At 57.4% G+C, this 16906-nt stretch overlaps 2 protein-coding genes across 4 annotated transcripts in view; one reads left to right on the forward strand and one right to left on the reverse strand.

Moving 5' to 3' along the window:
- PITPNM3 (PITPNM family member 3) overlaps positions 1–8057 on the forward strand; it is an 84875-nt gene extending 76818 nt beyond the window's left edge. For all 3 annotated transcript variants that reach the window (XM_037029608.1, XM_037029609.1, XM_037029610.1), the window contains 3 exons: positions 1135–1318; positions 4561–4689; positions 6097–8057. In XM_037029608.1, coding sequence (XP_036885503.1) covers positions 1135–1318; positions 4561–4689; positions 6097–6399 — 616 coding nt within the window. In that variant the 3' untranslated portion in view covers positions 6400–8057. The remainder of the gene's footprint in view (positions 1–1134; positions 1319–4560; positions 4690–6096) is intronic.
- A 2286-nt stretch (positions 8058–10343) lies between these two features.
- On the reverse strand, positions 10344–15273 carry PIMREG (PICALM interacting mitotic regulator). Its single transcript, XM_037029616.1, has 5 exons — positions 15196–15273; positions 14344–14669; positions 12452–12747; positions 11849–11944; positions 10344–11244 (listed from the first exon to the last, which is right to left on the reverse strand). Exons 2-5 carry the CDS (start codon positions 14632–14634, stop codon positions 11211–11213), a joined length of 717 nt encoding a protein of 238 aa, XP_036885511.1. The 5' UTR covers positions 14635–14669; positions 15196–15273; the 3' UTR covers positions 10344–11210.
- Between the last annotated feature and the right edge of the window lie 1633 nt (positions 15274–16906).

Genomic DNA, 16906 nt, shown 5'->3' on the forward strand with positions numbered 1-16906 from the left:
GGGCTTGTGTATTGTTACAAAACCTCCCCAAAGCTCTCAGGTCATCTTCCAGATTAGGAAGCACCCACTCTACAGTAGCTGCTTGGTGGCTAGTGCCACAAACTCCCAAACAGGTCTGGGCTTATCTAACTTCTTGCAGCCAGGATGCTGTGTGACGTCATTTCCAGCCATGCTGTAAGAGCACAGAAAAAAGAGGCTGATTCTGCTTTGGAAGCAGGGAAGGCTTCCTGGAGGAGGGGGCCTAGAAAGATGGGAGACAGAGGAGACAGAGCATGGGAAGACATAGGAGACAGGGCCATGAAGGCTGTCTAGGGGACGGGTGTGCAGCAGGAATTGCACACCCCTCCCATGCAGCCCCCTGTGACTGGGGTGGGAGTCAAGTTCAGGGGCACAGCATGGAGGGCCACAAATGAGGAGAGAGTTTGTGACCTCAGGGCACCAGAGAGCCAGGGATAGCTTTAGGCAAAGGAGTAATCATGTTAGATTTGTGATTTACAAACATCACCATGGAAACAGTACAGGGGATAATAGTAAAGCAACTGAATAGAGCACAGCATGCCAGGAACGTTTGGGATTAATTTAATTCGTTCTTAGGATGACCTGCGTGGTGGTTGCTAGTATCATTGCCATTTCACAGAGGTGGAAACTGGAACCCTGAGGGTTGAGTAACTCGCCCCAGGTTGGGTTGCAGTGGGGGAGTGGAGGCAAAGGGGCCTGCCAGGAGGCTCCTGTAGTGGCCCAGGTGAGGTACGGGGCCTGAACCCAGAAGGGATTAAAGTGAGCATGTGGAGCTCAGAGTAAAGATCCTGACGAAGAGGAAAGGGGAGGAATCAAAGGTGCTCGCCTCTGGCTCCAGGAACTTGAATTACATGGGCCGAGTCACAGAGAAGGGGACATGAGCAGAGGGGGCAGGTGTGGGGGTCAGATGGCAATGCCTGTGTGCTCCAAGAAAGACATCCAGGACCCACAGGGCTCACCTGGGAGTGTGGATTTGAGGGTCCCTGTGATTGTCCCTAGTGCTCCTTGGAGAATTCCCTCTGGCTTCTCAGGGAGGCAGCCGGCAGGGCAGGCCGCTGGGCACCCAGCTGGCACTGGGCTGGGGCTGGGCTGGATGCTGCAATGCCCTCTCACCAGGCACTGGCAAGACCTGGGCTACATGATCCTCTACATCACGGGCCGGCCGGACATGCAGAAGCAGCGGGTGGTGTCATGGCTGTCCCAGCACAACTTCCCACAGGGCATGATCTTCTTCTCGGACGGGCTGGTGCATGACCCACTGCGGCAGAAGGCCATCTTCCTCCGCAACCTCATGCAGGAGGTCAGTGTCCGGCCCTGGGGTGGGGCTTCAGCCTGGGGGGGGGGGCGTGAGACCACCAGGACGCCCCTTCTCACTCCTTCCCTCCTCCCGCAACCCCAGTGGGCCCTCATCCATTTTCTCACCACCTCCCATCGTGCAAGCAGTGGGCAGTGTGCAAAGCATGTTCGGCAGATCCCAGTGGGCCCTTTGTGACCCTCAGGGACAGGTGGGAAAGGTGAGGCTCACGACTCACCCAAGATCTCAGAGTCGGACTTTCATCCTTTACCTCCCGGCCCTGAAGCCCGCACTCTTGTCTCTGCGTTGGTTGTTCGTTCAGCAGACACCTAAGTGCCTGTTGTGCTCTATGCCCTGTTCTCAGAGACAAACAGAACGAGGGACATGTTCTTCGGAGCTTTGGCCCAGAGCCGTGGTGTGGTTCTCACACTGTCCCCAGGACCCGAGGCGCAGCATCCGTGGGAGCTCATTAGAAATGCAGATTCTCTGGCCCTCCCTCAGATCCCCTGAATCCAGACCTCTGGGGAGGGGCCCAGCAATCTGTGTTTTATAAAACCCCCCGGGGATTCCAAAGCTCACAACATTGTGAGAACCACCGAGCTAGAGCTGGGGCCGACAAACTCTGGCCCAGGGGCTAACCCTGGCCCGCAGCCTATTTTATATGACCCCGAACTACAAGTGGTTTTTATACTTTTAAATGGTTGGGGGAAAAATCAAGTGAAGAATAGTATTTCCTGATGGGTGGAAGATAGATGGCACTGAAATTTCAGTCCACAAAGCCTCATTCCAGCACCGCTGTGCCCGTTCACTGTGTGCTGTTCCAGGCTGCTTCTGAGCTGCCGTGGAAAGAGTGCTGAGCCTAAGACGTTTATTGTACTATCTGGTCTTTCGCATGAAAAGTCTCCCAATCCCTGATCTAGAGGAGGAAGGACATGTAAATCCGGTGTAATTAGAAAAGGCCCTATGGGCAAACAGGAGAAAGGACCTTGCTTTGCCTGGGGAGAGCAGGGAAGGCCTCTAGGAGGTGAGAACTTGGGAGCTGAGTGTTGAGGCACGAGTGTGAGTTTGTCAGGTGGCCAAAGAAACAGCATGTGCAAAGGCCCTGAGGTAGGAAGAGCCTGGGATGTTCTCAGAGCCGCAGGATGAGGTGCAGGGTCAGACCCAGACCACTTGTGAGCTGAGCCCCAGAGGTCTTCAGGGATCTGAGGTTGGCAGGTCTTGAAAACCTTAGAAACCAGGCCCAGATCGTGAACTCTGTGCTGAGGGCAACAGGCAGCTGTGGAAGGGCTTACAGCCCCAGAAAAGCTTAAAGTGGCAGCGTCTCATTCGGGATGTAGAAAGACCCCCCTGGCAGCTGTGCAGAGGCCAGACTAGTGGGAACAGCAGAGGCCGGGAGGTCAGTTAGGCAGCCTCTGCCCAGATAAGAGACAGGAGGACGAGCATCCAGGCGGCAGCCGTGGGGTGGAGAGGAAGGCACGGGCAAGTCCGGAGGTAGAATTGTCAGGACTCCCCCAGGGCTTCATGGAGGGAGTGAGGAGCTCTCTCCCTCCGTCTGGAGTAACCAGGGGGAGTCGAGGTGCTGTTAACTGACTGACCGTAGTCTCCAGGGAGGCAGAGCTGGTGTCTGTTTTGCCATCAGTACATTGCCAGCATCTGGGGCAAGGATAACACAGGATGGGCAGCCAAAATATAGTGAATGAAATGAAAGGGGACCAGGCTGGAGGCAGATGGCCTCATTTGTGGACACACCCAGGCTTGCATGGCCATTGGGGTCGAGCTACGCCAGCCCCCGCTGAAGCAGGTTGATGGAGCCCTGGGAGGGGCCCCCAGGGAGCTGGAGGTGGAGCTGCACAGGAGCAGCAGCTGGGTGGGGGGAGGCCAGGAGGGAGCAGCTTCCAGGTATCAGGGAGGAGGAGATGTGGTTTGGTGAAACATGGTCTCAGGATGAAGGCTGGATGCTGAGGACCTCAGTGAGGAAGGGTCACCTCAGGGGGCCGAGGGGGCAGAAGCAGTGGGGGGAGGGGCAGAGAAGGTGGGGCTCAGAGGGCAGTGTGGGTGGGACTGGACTCGCAGGATGGAAGTTGCAGGAGTGAGCTGGGGCGAATCAGGAGGCGGGACAGAGAAGCTGCTCCTTTCTTTGGGCTGCGGGCAGGTTGGGGATGAGCCAACCTATGAGGAGATGGCGGGGGGGGGGGGTGCCGAGGAAGCCCTCCCTTACCTTGGACATCCACAGCTGGGTCATAACTCAGGGAGGGAAGTAAAAGTCAGGAGAAGTTTCTTTGGAGGGTTGGGAGCAGAAAGAATGGGTGAGGCCAGAGCTGCCTGGTTCTCCAGAAGCTCGCTGCAGCCAGCGTATAGAGATGGAGAAGGTGGATGTGGAGGAATCCCTGGCTGGCGTGGGAAGCAGGAGAGGGGCTGGAGAATGCAAGATGGAGGAGAGGGAACACACAGAGGCCTCAGGGAGGCCAGGCAGGGTGGGGAGAGGTGGGCCAGGAGAGGTGTGCAGGGGTGGATACCGCTGGAGAGGCCAAAAGAGACCCAGGAGGGAAGGAGCGGGGTCAGCGTGGAAAAGCAACCATTCAGAATTCAGAGGAGGTGGTTCCAGGTTCAGTCTGGGAGGTGAAAGTCCCTGTGGACTTTAAAGAAGGTATCCTGGTGACGGTGGGACTTAGGAGGAAGCAAAGCTGTGACTTGGGGCCAGAAGTCTCCAGTGAACTTGGGGGGGAGGGTGGGTGGGAGAGAAGACATTGATGGGGGGTTCACAGTGAAGAGCCTGAGATGGTGAGCACTTCAAGCGAGGTGGGGTTCCACCCCAGAGGTCTTGAGGTGACCCTGGAATGCTGGGCAGTTCTCTGAACTGGGACGAGGCTTCTGAGGAGGCATCAGGCTGGTGCAGTGGGCACGGTGCAGGGTTCAGTTGGAGGCTGGACGGAGCCGGCTGCCGTCCTGGCCCTGTGATGTGTAAACCTGGCTGGCACTCAGGCTCCTGGTCCACAAAGGAATGCTTTGCCCCATGGTTACATGACCTACGATATTTGACATCTGTGCTGCTCAGCTAACGGTGTGGGCTGGGTTGCAGGGTAGGGGTGGAGAGGGCAGGCCGCTGCAGGCTAGGCCCCCTGGCTGGGGCTCTTTAGTGTGCAGACAAAGGGTCTCCCAGGGGAAGTCTCTTGCGGGGCTGCCTAGGTGCCCTTTGGGGGTGGTTTGACGGGCCTGCCTGTCCCTCCATGAGCTGCCCTGTGTTTCAGTGCTTCATCAAAATCAGCGCTGCCTATGGCTCCACGAAGGACATCTCCGTCTACAGCGTGCTGGGGCTGCCCCCCTCGCAGATCTTCATTGTGGGCCGGCCCACCAAGAAGTACCAAACTCAGTGCCAGGTGGGTGGAGGCTGGCTGGGGTTGGGAGCTAGACACTGGGGGCCAGGGAAAGGGTAAGGGGGAGTAGGTGGTTATTCCTTTATTTGTTCATTCCTTCTTCTGCTTCATTCATTCAACAAATACTACCAGGAACCTGCCTCAGAACGGGTCCTGTATTGGGAGCAGGGGAGAGTCCCTGGTGGAATAGGATGTCATGTCATCGAGTCTAGTAGGGAGATGGAAAAACCTGTGGACAATGACAGCACAGTGTGGCAAGAGCCATACTAAGTGATGGGGGAGCGCAAAGGACTGTGGGGCCCCAGGCAGGAGCGGCTAAGCTGGACGAGGGACAAGGCTTGTTTCCAGGACTGTGAAGGAATTGTCCTAGAAGGGCCTGAGCTTGGAGAAGCAGTTATGACAGGCGGCAGCAAAAGCAAAGGTCAGGAGGTGACAGAGAACATGTATATTCTGGGAACTGCAAGTGACAGCATGTCTGAGTGTGATGTGGGGGGGGGGGGCTGGACACCACTGAGCCCAGTTGGGACTCAAAGTCTTTGTGATTCAGAGAGGCCCTCAGGCTGCAGGGGGTGGGGTGGGGGGAAGTGGCAGGGCAGTGGAAGGGAGGACCCCTCTTCGGGGGGTCTGTGGGGCATTTTCAGGCAGGATGGACTGGATTTGGTCACTAACGGGTCAGGTGTGCAGGATGAAGGGATAGAAAGGCAAAGATGGCACCCTCCTGCTGGCTTGGTGACTCGGTGCCATTGTAGACATTGAGAAGCAGCTTGAAGGAGCAGATTGAAGGGAAGGTGACGATCTTTGGGGGCGTGTTGAGTGTGAACTCTGAGAGTGACCTGCAGGTGAGGGTCAGAAGAGGGAGGAGCCCAGGGCGGGGATCCCTGGAGCAGCGCTGACCTCACACTTGAAATGCACTTGCTTGCGGATCGTGTGGGATCTTGTTTAAAGGCAGTTTCCAATTCTCTGGGTTTGCAGTGGGGCCTGGGGGTCTGCCTAACGGTGGCCCAGGTCCCCACTTTCAGCAGCATCCGAGCACCCAGTGGGAAGGCTTGGCAAGCAGGGCGGCTGTGGGGGCCAGGGGATGGCCAAGTTCCATGGTGTGTAAGGTAGATGATGGATGGGAGAGACTTACATTTTGGGATTTCAGTGAAAGTGACAAGGATGGGAATTTCACTCCCGTCTACAATCAGAGAGTTCTGGAACAACCCACAGGTACAGACAGAAGTGCTCAGTTGTCCAAAGCAGGAAGGGGGCGCTAAAATGCTAGTGACCTTCCAGTTTCCTGGGGGGTGCCATGGAGAATATGGAGACCGCAGGGTAGCGCGTGGCCAAGAAAGGGTGATGTGGGGGTGTGGGCGGCCGGCCCAGAGGCCTGCCCCTGACCTGCTGGCCTGACTCCTGTCTGCCCCACAGTTCCTGAGCGAGGGCTATGCTGCCCACCTGGCCGCACTGGAAGCCAGCCACCGATCACGCCCCAAGAAGAACAACTCGCGGATGATCCTGCGCAAGGGCAGCTTCGGTCTGCACGCGCAGCCTGACTTCCTGCGGAAGCGCAACCACCTGCGCAGGACCCTGTCCGTGCAGCAGCCGGACCCGCCCGCCAACCCCAAGCCCGAGCGGGCCCAGAGCCAGCCTGAGTCCGACAAGGACCACGAGCGGCCCCTGCCGGCGCTCAGCTGGGCACGTGGGCCCCCGAAGTTTGAATCGGTGCCCTGAGGGCCGGGCTGTGCTGGGAGCAGGTGGGCCCTACCAGGCTGCTTGTGGGGACCAGAGGGGCTGCCTTCTCCCCGACACAGGCCTTTTCCTGCTTTTTCCCTCCCGTGTCTGTCCAGCAGTGTCCGACCTCAGTGGGGAGGGACCCTACCTGGCCTTGGGGAGCTCCTTAGGCTGCAAGGGGGTGAGATGCCGGGGTCTCAGTGCAGCCACTGCTGCCTCCCCCGTGCCTGCGACTTCAGGCCCAAGTCAGGGCTGATGTCAGTGCTATCTGGGGTGCAGGCCTGCCAGGAGGTTTGGCAAGTCAGCCTCCTTTCTGAGCTCTGCAGGCTTCTGCAGCAACGCTAGGCAGGCCCTAAAGGGAGAGGCCCCAGCCCAGGGGTCCATGGCGGTGGGCTTCCTGGCTGACAGGTGGAGAGGCGAGTGATGTTTGTGACATCCCGAATCACCGTCTTGGGCCTGGCTCTCCTATGGCAAAGTGGCTACTTTCTGGGAGTGAGAGGACGCCCCCTGGGCTCGTGCTGTGTTCAGGCGTCTGTCCACAGCCCAGAGTGGGGCGGGTCTGGTGCTGGCGGTCTGTCCTCCCTAAGTCGTTCGTGTCTTACCTTCTTGTCCTCCGAATCTTCACCATTCTCCTGTGGCCCTGGAGGACGGCTGTTCTTCTTTCTGGAGTCCTGCCTGGTGCCCTCCCCTGTGAGGCTGCGCCTTGGGCTCCGGCCCAGCTGGGCTAGCTGGGAGCCCCCGAGCCCGTTGCTTGCTCTCTCTGGGCCTTGCCTTCCGTATGTCATCGAGGGGTCTCCCCACCTGAAATTAGACTGGTGTGAGTTTTTGACTCCTAGGTTGTCCTGCCCTTCTACCCCTGGGGCTTTTCAGGCCTAAGAGCTCCTCGGAGAGCCCCACGAGCTCTACTTTGCCCGCAGGCAGAGAGGAGGGCTCCGGGTGGGCCGGGGGAGCAGCGATTGCCCCACCACCTCAAAGGAAGCCCCTGGAGGTGTGGGAAAGGGGCCCTGCCCCACGGGCAAATTTATTTTGCACTGATGCCCAAACCCAGGGTCCCAGGGACAGAGACGTCCTCCCAGAGGGCACTGATCGGCTCCTCCTCCCCAGCTCCACCCAGACCGACTTCTCCCTTTTGGCACCTGGAAGATACAGAGCTGAGGTCCTGGAGTTCTGGGGGTTCATGTAGTTTTGGCTCAAACTGTTGTATTCTCGTTCCTTCCCTCCACCAACCACTCAGCTTGGTTTGGTGCCCATAACTTCCTCCTGGGCCATCCATCCCATGAGGTTGGTGGGGCTTAGCTCTCCTGGGGCCCTTCAAAGCCTGTCCAGTGGCCTAGGCTTTGTTCTCCTGCAGCCCAGGCCAGCCTCTGAACCCCACCCTCCAACCCTGAGGCGGCCCGGTTCTCTCAGCCCCGCTCCGTGTCACGGCTCTGTGTCACGGGCCAGCCTGCCCTGGGGCCCAGATGTCTGTACGCACAGCAGGCACCTGTGTCAGCTCAGTGTCGCTTCTGCTCAATGTCTACCTCTTGCAGTTCCCATGTGACCAGTGTCCTCCTCCGTGGCAGCTGCTGGTGGGGGTGGCTGGCACCACTTGCAAATGGGGCACCCTGCCAGGGCCGGAGGGGTTCGGGCTCCCAGCCCCCAACCCTGCTCTCTCTACTCGAGCTGTGTCTTCTTCAGTTTGGCCGGTCCGGCCATGTCTGCCTGACGGATGGGTCCGCCAGTCTCTGCTTCACTGTCAGGCCTGCACCTGCGTCACAGCAGCGCCCAGTGCTGGCAGCTCTGCTGGGGAGGGGCAGTCACCAGCCTCCTCTCTGGTCCCGCCTCCTGGTGGTTCTTCGGTCTTTCTCGGCTCTCCATAGGCACTGCTCATGTGGCACAGCCAGCTCACCCCCAATCCTTCCCTTCCTTTCCGACATATACCTGGAATTACACCTGGGCAGACTTAATCTGATTCTCAGAAACTCCACCATCTCCTTTTTGCAGAAGCCACTGATGTGTTACTCTCTAATGCTGAAATAATTAGCCTGAGTTCCTTCTCCCCTCATCCGATCCCCTCTGCCTTTTTTGAGAACCCCAGGCTTGGAGCAGGAGTGAGAGAGCGAGAGAGAGAGAGCGAGCACACCAGGACCCCTGGGAATTCTGAGTCCACGTGAACAGGATTCTTTGATCGTGGGGGTTGGAGCTGGGGTGCAGGGCCTAGCAGGGGGGCCACGCCCCTTCCTTTCTGGAGCCCTGCACTGGGGCTCTGAAGGCTCACACCTGCGAGGCCGAAGGTACACAGTGAGACCCTGTGAAAGTTCGCTGTAGGAGTGTCAGTGGGAGTGTGTGCAGCTCTGTGCAGTGACTAGACTCAGAGTCGTTTCAGCCCTGCTTTCATGGCAACTGTAATCAACATGCACTTTCTGTGCTACTGGTTTGTTCAGTTTTGTGCGTCCGGTTATGTTGGAGAAAAACAAGTCGTGTTGTTTCCTGGAAGGGCTGCTGCCTGTCCCCACGCGGTTCTGTGACCCTGATTGCTGTCTTCCAGAGGGCCCTTCCTCGGGAGCTGGAATACAGACCTCCCCGCCCGACCAAAGCTCCCTGTTTCTCACGGGGCACGTTTGTTGTTCCCGCCCGGTGGCTATCCTGCAGGAGGGCCTGCCTGCCGCCTCCCTCTCCGTTGGCCCCGTTGGGGGTCAGGGTGCGCCTGCAGCCAGGGCCTGCCCTACTGGCACCCTGGGTTTCTCCTGAAGAGCTCGACTCCTTCCTTAGGCTCCACAAAAGGCTAAAAGTGAAAAAGGAGACTTTTCATGTATTTGGGTGAATGGTCCTCCTGCCTGGATAGTGGGCTGGAGAAAACAAATGTATTAGGGTCCTAGTATCTAGAAATTACGAGGAGTGGGTGGGCTCTCTGAAAGCCGGAAGACCGGGTCTCTTGGTTTTTTAACTCTTTTGCCCACTTGGAGCCCATGCCCAGAAGTGTCCTGCAGACCAAAGGTGGCACCGACGTTTAATGACAGCTGGGCCAGGGGCAGAGTCTAGCTGTGGCTTGGTTTTGCACAGATGCTCTCCGGCCCAGCCCAGGTGCAGCCCCACCTGGGAGGGTGCCGCCCCTGCCCCGCCCCTGACTAACTGCGAAGGAGCCTCGCAGCTGACCCCGCCTTAAAGAACCAACTTTCCGGCCCAGCCCTGGGGGTTTGGGTGCCAAGTGCACTGGAAACCTATTCTCTTTAGCTCAGCCACCAGAAGTCACCTCCCTCCTTTTGCTCCCTCTGGGCTCAGGAGGACTTCCTTAAAAATTATACTTAGGGTTATGTGCAAGCAGCGAGGCCTGGTCTGGGTCCTGCTTTCTTTGCTAAGAAACCAAGAAGGTGGTTGGGAGAAATACCAGTTGAACCCCACTCTCGTGGGGGACAAAGAGTGGCAGGCGACACCAAGGAGGTGCAGGACAGGAGGCTGGTTGGCTCATGGGGACCCCTGCCCTCGGACCCCATGTCTTTTCTTTGTTTACTCGGTGGTGGCAGCCCGTCCGGTCTTGTCTGTGGTCTGACTGTTCCGAAGTGTGTGACTCTCAGTATTATCTGTGGTGGCTGGTTCTGTGGTGAAAAAGGTTTATTATATTCTTCATGGCTGCCTTGTACAAAATCCGTTAGAAATGAAAACATAAAATATCAGATTTCTAACAAGACAAAAACAGCATTATGGAGTTCAAGATTTTTACAACTGGTCTTGATTTTGATGTGCGCTGGTTTTTAACTCTCAAACGTTGTCACCGAAATAAAAACCTTATTTGCCTTTAAAATGTGCTTTGCTCTGAATGAAACTGAGAAAACTTTCCAGTCACCCCTGTTCTCCCGGAGCTGGGGGCTGGCTGCCTTGGGGGGGTGGGGGGAACAGGCTTGGCCCCAAACCGCAGACCGGGGCAGCGTGGGGGGGTGGCGACAGAGAAGAGGTGCCAAATACAGAGAGAGAGTCTTTATTAGGAAAAGCAAAGTTGTGGAGGAGAGTTACACAGTGGTTTCTTTCTAATAAAACAACAAAGCAGATTTCTTAAATAATGTATGCAGGGCAGAAGTTGCTGGTGAGCAGAGGTGTTCCTCCCCGACACCCACAGCGCTGAGAACAGAAATGGGTACCCGTGGGCCCCGGTCTCAGAGCCGGGAAATTTCTCCCACAGGGACAGGGCCTGGTTCTCAATAGACTGGGACACTGTTGAAACACGGAGTGACTCCTCACAGACCCCATTCCTGGGTCCACAGCTCAGCGCTCTCAAATACCTTCTGTAGCCTGCACTTCATGTTGCGAAAGACACAACCATAGGCTCAAGTTTGGGGTGCAGGATGATCAACCCCCCTACCCTTCCCGGGTCTCCCTGAGCCACTCTTGGGCTGGGGCAGGTGGTCACTCTGGGCTCAGATGTGGCCCAGGGGGCACAGCTAATTCCTGGGGACTTCCTTCAGGAACTCGAGGGGAGCATGGACCCTAGATGTGGGGACGTGCAGGTGAGGTGTAAGACAGGAGCTTGCTTCCTGTAAGACAGAGCTCCATTCATGCTCCTTACTGTGCTCAGGATGGGGGAGTGAGGACACTTCCCTGGGTGAGGGGCCGGAAGGTGGCGGGTTGGTAAGGAGAGCAGCCCTGGCTCCGAGCCGCCAGGAAGACCGAGTGCTTCCAACTCTGCTGGCCGTCAGCTCTGTGGGTTTCCCCAGAAGACTCAGTTCTTTCACATGCCTCCAAATACTCGTATGCGCTCATGTAGGAGGAGGAGAGGAGGAGGCAGAGGACACTGAGAAAGATGCTCGGGAGGAGGGCATGACCTGAAGGCACTGTCCTCAGTCACGGATGAGAGAAATGGTCATGTCACTGCTGGAGATGGGAAAGCAGGAGAGACAGATGCCATCGGGCGCTGCAGGCTCTGAGGGGCCCTCCCAGCTCAGGCCAGACAAGACCAGACCCGGCAACATGGTGGGGACTTGGCATACTCGCGTATAGTCAAAGCCAACAGGGCCTGCCTAAGAGCCTGTTGCGGCCAGGTACAAGGGGCTCCAGGGTAGGGCAGCTCCAGACCCAGGCTCTGCCCTCGGGATGGGGCCCTGAGCAGACAGACCAGGAGCTGCAAGCAGCCATGCAGCTCTCCCCAATTCCATTGGTGGGCAGGGCGTAAGGGGGCCATGGGGAGCACTGGAGGCAGGGCAGGTCTTTGGGGAACCAGGTACCCAGCCTGGGGAAGCTCCAGTGAAGCACAGGTTGGGGTGGCCCAAGGCCCAGAGGGCCACATGTATCCAGGGTGCATCCTAACCACCGCCCCGATCAGGGTCTTTCATGCCTCCTCGTTTTATAGATGGAGAGACTGAGGCTCACAGAAAGGGAGGGACTGGCCAGGGCCGCAGGGTGGGCAGAAGCCAGAGGCCTGCCTGGAAAAGGAGGGCCCTCTCCACCATTTCGCTTTGAAGCATGGGAGCCAGCTTACCTCTCTTCAGCCATGATGGCTGCATCTAGCTCCTGGGACAGCTTCTGGAGATGCTGGATTCCTGCCCCCACAGGCTCCAGGTCACTGTCAGACTCACTGAGCAGAAGAAAAAAGCCACAGACACCAGTGACTAGTTGGAAATCTGTGGCAGGAGCCCCTTCCAACCCAGCACTGCAGCCTGGGGTCTGTGGGGGCTGGTCATCACCCCAGAACCTCTCTCTAGGGAGTAACATCAGAGCAACTTGGAGCAGCTGGCAGAGGATAGATGGATCAAGGCTCATGAGGTAAAGGTCAAGGGTAGGAGATCTTGCAAAAAAGTGAGCCCTGCTGTTCCCCTCTTGAGTCTCAGCCTCAAGATGGCTTCCCAACTGGCTTTTAGGTTCACTAGGAAACTTGAGAGAGTGTGGTACAGCAGAGCTAATATAGATGGGGAAACTGAGGCCCTAAGGACTTCCTCAGGTCCCTACTAGCAGAGGACAGAGCTGGGGCAGTACATGGATGTGACTCAGCTCAGGGTGCTCCTGGCTCCAGGAAGCCCCAGGAGATGCTCAGAAACCCCTGAGACCTGTTCATGTTTGGGGGGCAAGGTGCTCTCCCACTCACCTGGGGGAGCACAGGGGCTCTGTGCAGGAGTAGGGGCTCCGGAAGGCGGCCTCCCTCCTGGACCTCCGCAGCGGGGGGGCACGTGGGCCCACCTGGGTGGAGAGGCGGTGATACCCCCTCTTCCGGGGGCCAGGAGTCGAGTGGCCCAGGGTGGGTCCAGACAGCCGGGTGCTCCTGTGGCTCAGGCTGAGACCTGGGGGGCTGCTGCCCTTCTGTGTCTCTCTCTTCCTCCTCCTGCCTTTCCCCTGGGTTCCCACCAGCCACTTGGTGCCACTTTGGCAGGACTCCTGGATTCTCTGAGACAGGTACATGGGAATGTGAGCGCAGACAAGCCAAGGTCGAGCCCCTCTAGGCTCCAAGCCATCCCTCGGACCCTCCACCTGTCAGCTGTCCTATACACACCAGCAGCTTTTAGTTCCCAGGGTAAGGGGTATGGGTGATGCCATGTGACCTGGGCCCACTGCAGGGACCCCGTTCAGAGCCCCAGGGTAGGAGTGTGGGGTCGGCAGCAGAACCACTCTGGCTCACAGAGCTTCCCTTTGTCTAAATCCAAACCTTCTTTCGGGACACAGACCGACCCAGAGACTGAAGGGCAAAGCCTACCCCCCAGGATACTGTGAGGTAGGTTGTCCCCCGCTCCGGGTCTTACTCTATCCCATCCCCCACACTGGTCAGAGATCCTTCTCAGGGGCCATTCTGATCATGAGTCAGCTGCCCAATCCATGGTTGCTCATCGCCCACAGGATCAAGCCCTAACTCTTGAGCCTTTCACAGCAGTGGGGCATGGCTGTGAAGGCTCTTCCTCAGCGAGGCACTTCGCACGGGCAAACCAGAGTCCAGAGTCCTTACAGCAAGACATGAGTTACGCTGGTTGAACTTTGTGACCTTGGACAGGTGACCTCATCTCATCTCTGACCCCTGGGGATAAAACAGTCGTAGGGTCCTTCTGGACGAGGGCTAACATTTGGCTCAGGGGCCAGAAACATCTTCCTTCTCACATTACTTCAGATCCCCAATCAGATACCGAGGAGAACCTGCCTCCTGCCCCCAGTTCTCTCCTTGGATGTCTCTTCACTCTCACGGTCTCTGTCCTTTCTAGGTGACACCTCCACACATCTCCAACTCCAGGTTCAAAGACACAGCCACTTGGGAGTTCGTCTGCTGGGCACCTCACACCCAGCCTAAGTGATAGCTCCCTGCCCACATGCCCCACCTGACACCAAACCCTCCCAAATCTACATTCTGAGCAGCTCTTGAAGTTGCTTGCTCCTCTGCAGTCCAGGTCCCCAACCCCCCCTCAGGGGAGAATCTGCTTCTAACTGCTTTTCCATCAAGTGGCTAAAGAGCAAGGCGTGACATGCCAATTAGACCTGACTCCTACCCAGTTGTAAGTTTTCCCACTGGCTCCCAAGACTACCTACCAGTATCTCCTGGGAGCGTCTAAGCACCTTGGGTTCGCTGGACCCTCTCACTGCCCTGCCTTGCTCTCTGGCCACTCCCAAACGAAGCTCCTGCTTCTCTCTTCAGTTTCTTGCTCTCCCTCAGCTCTGGGTCCGGACTCACACTATTCCGCCTGTCTTACTCCTCATTCTTCCCCTTTCTCGAGTGAGCTCCGTGGAATCACCTCATCTGGGAAGCTTCACCGACTACTTGTTTTGGGGCCCTCCCGTCATTGGATACTTGCTTGCAATTTCATCTGGGGATGATTTCTCCATGACACTGTTTTTATTCACTCACTCAATAATTTGCTGAGTGCCTGCTAAGTGCCAGGAACTATTTGTGGTGCTGGGGACACAGCACTGAACGAACAAAGCCCTTATCTTTGTGGAGTCTATGGGGGCTCCTTAGGGCAGCACTTGTCCAGCAGTTGACCTGGACATGGTCGGCGTTACCTGGGACACGGCACCCAAGGCGTTCTTAGCTGAGCGGGCTGCAGCTTGGAGGCCCTGCTGCCCTGGCTCTGGGGCTTCTAGGCGTTTCCAGGAGGGTCCTGCTCTCAGGTTGAGGCTGACTGTTCTCAGGGGCAGCCTCCTTTGAAACTGTCTGCAGAGAGAGCCTAGGGTTCCCCTGGGGGTCTCCAGATGGCCAGTCGCAGGCTGCACCTCATCCTCCTCCAGCTGCTCCTGGTCCTGCAGAGATCTCCTGCGAATGGAGGCCTCCACGCTTGGCCACCGAGAGGCCATCTGCCTGGCCAACAGTCTATTCTGTCAGGCAGATCCTGGGGAAAAGGTCAAAAGGCAGGTCAGCAAGGCATCCTCCACCCCTTTCTCAAGCTCCACAGAGACCCTGGGTACATGGGAAACAGGGTGGGAGGTGCACTTGGCAACTGTGGGTGTGAGAAGGAGGGTGCTTCCTGAAAGGTGGGGACAGTCAGAGAGACCCAGAAGAGGGCAGAGGCTGAACAAGGCTGGTCGGCATTTTCTGTGGTCCCTTGCTGTGTCTAAAACATCTGTCTCTTCATCTCAGCCTCCTCTCCGACTTCACCTCAGGTGGGGAGGGAGTCTGGATCAACCCTTCTTGGAGTCTCAGCAGTGGGCCCCGCGAAGGATCAGCGTCTTTCACAGCTCTCCCTGACCCAAACGCGCTCCCGCCCAGACCCTGGCTGGTTGGCCAGTGTCCCTGAATTCCTCCTTGCAATACCCAGACGCCCCGCAAGCATGCCTGTCCTAACTAGACACCCCCTCGCCCCTGTGGTCCAGGTCTCCTCTGAACAGAAGCCGCACTACGCCCCGGCCTGCACTCACCCAAAAACTCCCACGTTCACCAGACGCCAAGCACAGATGCGCCTTGCCCACCCCAGCCAATTTTTGAAACTCCGTGCGGATCCGCCCCCTGGCTCTGTCCTCATAGCTGATTGGCTCCGGCCCCGCCTCGCTGTCACACCAGGTATTCCATTGGCTCAATGCTCTTGCTGCTGTGAATCCGGCTCTCAGATTTGCTGGGTCGTTCCCATTCATCCCCTGTCCTAAAGGATGTCCGCGGGGCCGGTGTCGGGTGACGAGGGCTGCCGCTCAGCGTCCCCGGGTCCCGCCCGCGCCACTGCGGGAATCCACCGTCACCCTCAGGTCCGGCCCTAGCGCCACCTCCCGGACGCCTAGCCCCAGGCCGCCGGGGCCCCTCCTGGAACAGCGGAAGGTTCAAGCTGGTCTTACTGGGAGGGGCGGAGGCGGGGTCCGTGGTGTCTAGGGCCCCCCTCCCATCCTGCCTGAAGGTCTCAGTGCTTTTGTCACGAAGAACTCGGGGCCTGAGTTCCCGGGGAGGTTTTGCTTCAAACTTCCCTGTTGATCTTCTGCCTTCCTAAGACAAAGCTTTGTGCTTCTGTGTCCCCCATACACGCCACCCACGTTCTGCCCTCTAAAAATCCGTCGGGGGAGAGGGGACAGATGGGAGTACACCTCCGCTCCCTCCTCCAATTAAGCACGGACACTCCCCCCATCCCTTCCCTCTCTCCAGTCCAATGCCTTTCTCCCTTCCGTTAGCATCCAACGCTAAAAAATATGCCCTTTAGAGAGCTCCCCCCTCCTTGTCCCTCCTTTGCGGAACCTCAGAGCCAGGCTGGCCACTCCTCCCCTCAGCGGCCTCTGGACCATCTTCATCTGGTTTCCTCTCTCCCCTCTCTGGCCAGTCTCTTGCGGATGGGCTCCTCGAAGCTCTGTCAGTGGCCTCTTTTTCATCTCTGGGTGATCAGACCCACTTCTCTGGCCTCAGTTACCCCCGTCCCCAACATACGCGGGGTGGTGAGAATCACGAACGAATATGGGGCAGTTACTATGCACCAAATACCTGTATCAAGCACTTTATATCATGAACTCCTATGACCCTCTCTGCAGCCTATGACTGAATGAGGAGACTAGGGTACAGAGTTAGGTTTGTTCCCGGTTTCCCTCAGTCAGGGAATTAGCATGCACCTACAACCTGCCACTGTGGGGCGGGTCCATGCGTCTCACCACCACACCCCATTGCCCTTCCCTGCCTGCACTTCTCCCAGACAGGTGCATTGCACCTCCTGCTGGATACCCAGCTCCTCCTGGGCTCGGCATCACCTTAAACCAACAGACCAACAAGCATCACCCTGTGGTCTCTCCCAGGCCCTTGTCCTTCCCATGTCCCTGCTCTTAGGTCTTTCCAAACACCTCCTGGTGTCTGATAGATTAAACACTGTGGTAAAAATGGGCCACACTGAAGTCAACAGAATGGGTGCATCCTAAATGTCATATCATGCACACCCAGTGTGCGGAGAGAGATGGACGCTGATGGGCCAAGTCACAAATAATCAAAGAAAATTATGAAACTAAAACGATCACTTAAAGCTGAGCCTTAGAGAATGAATTAACCAAGCAAAGGATGTATATGTTTGAGTGTGTTTGTGTGTGAGTAGGTGGGGGGTGCCCCGCACACAGGGATGTCATGTTCCAGGGGACCTGTGCCTGGTGAGACCCAACAAACACACCCACT

This window comes from Sturnira hondurensis, unplaced genomic scaffold (assembly GCF_014824575.4).
Source record: "Sturnira hondurensis isolate 20B ecotype Veracruz unplaced genomic scaffold, ASM1482457v3 Scaffold0020374, whole genome shotgun sequence".
Taxonomy (NCBI): Eukaryota; Metazoa; Chordata; class Mammalia; order Chiroptera; family Phyllostomidae; genus Sturnira; species Sturnira hondurensis.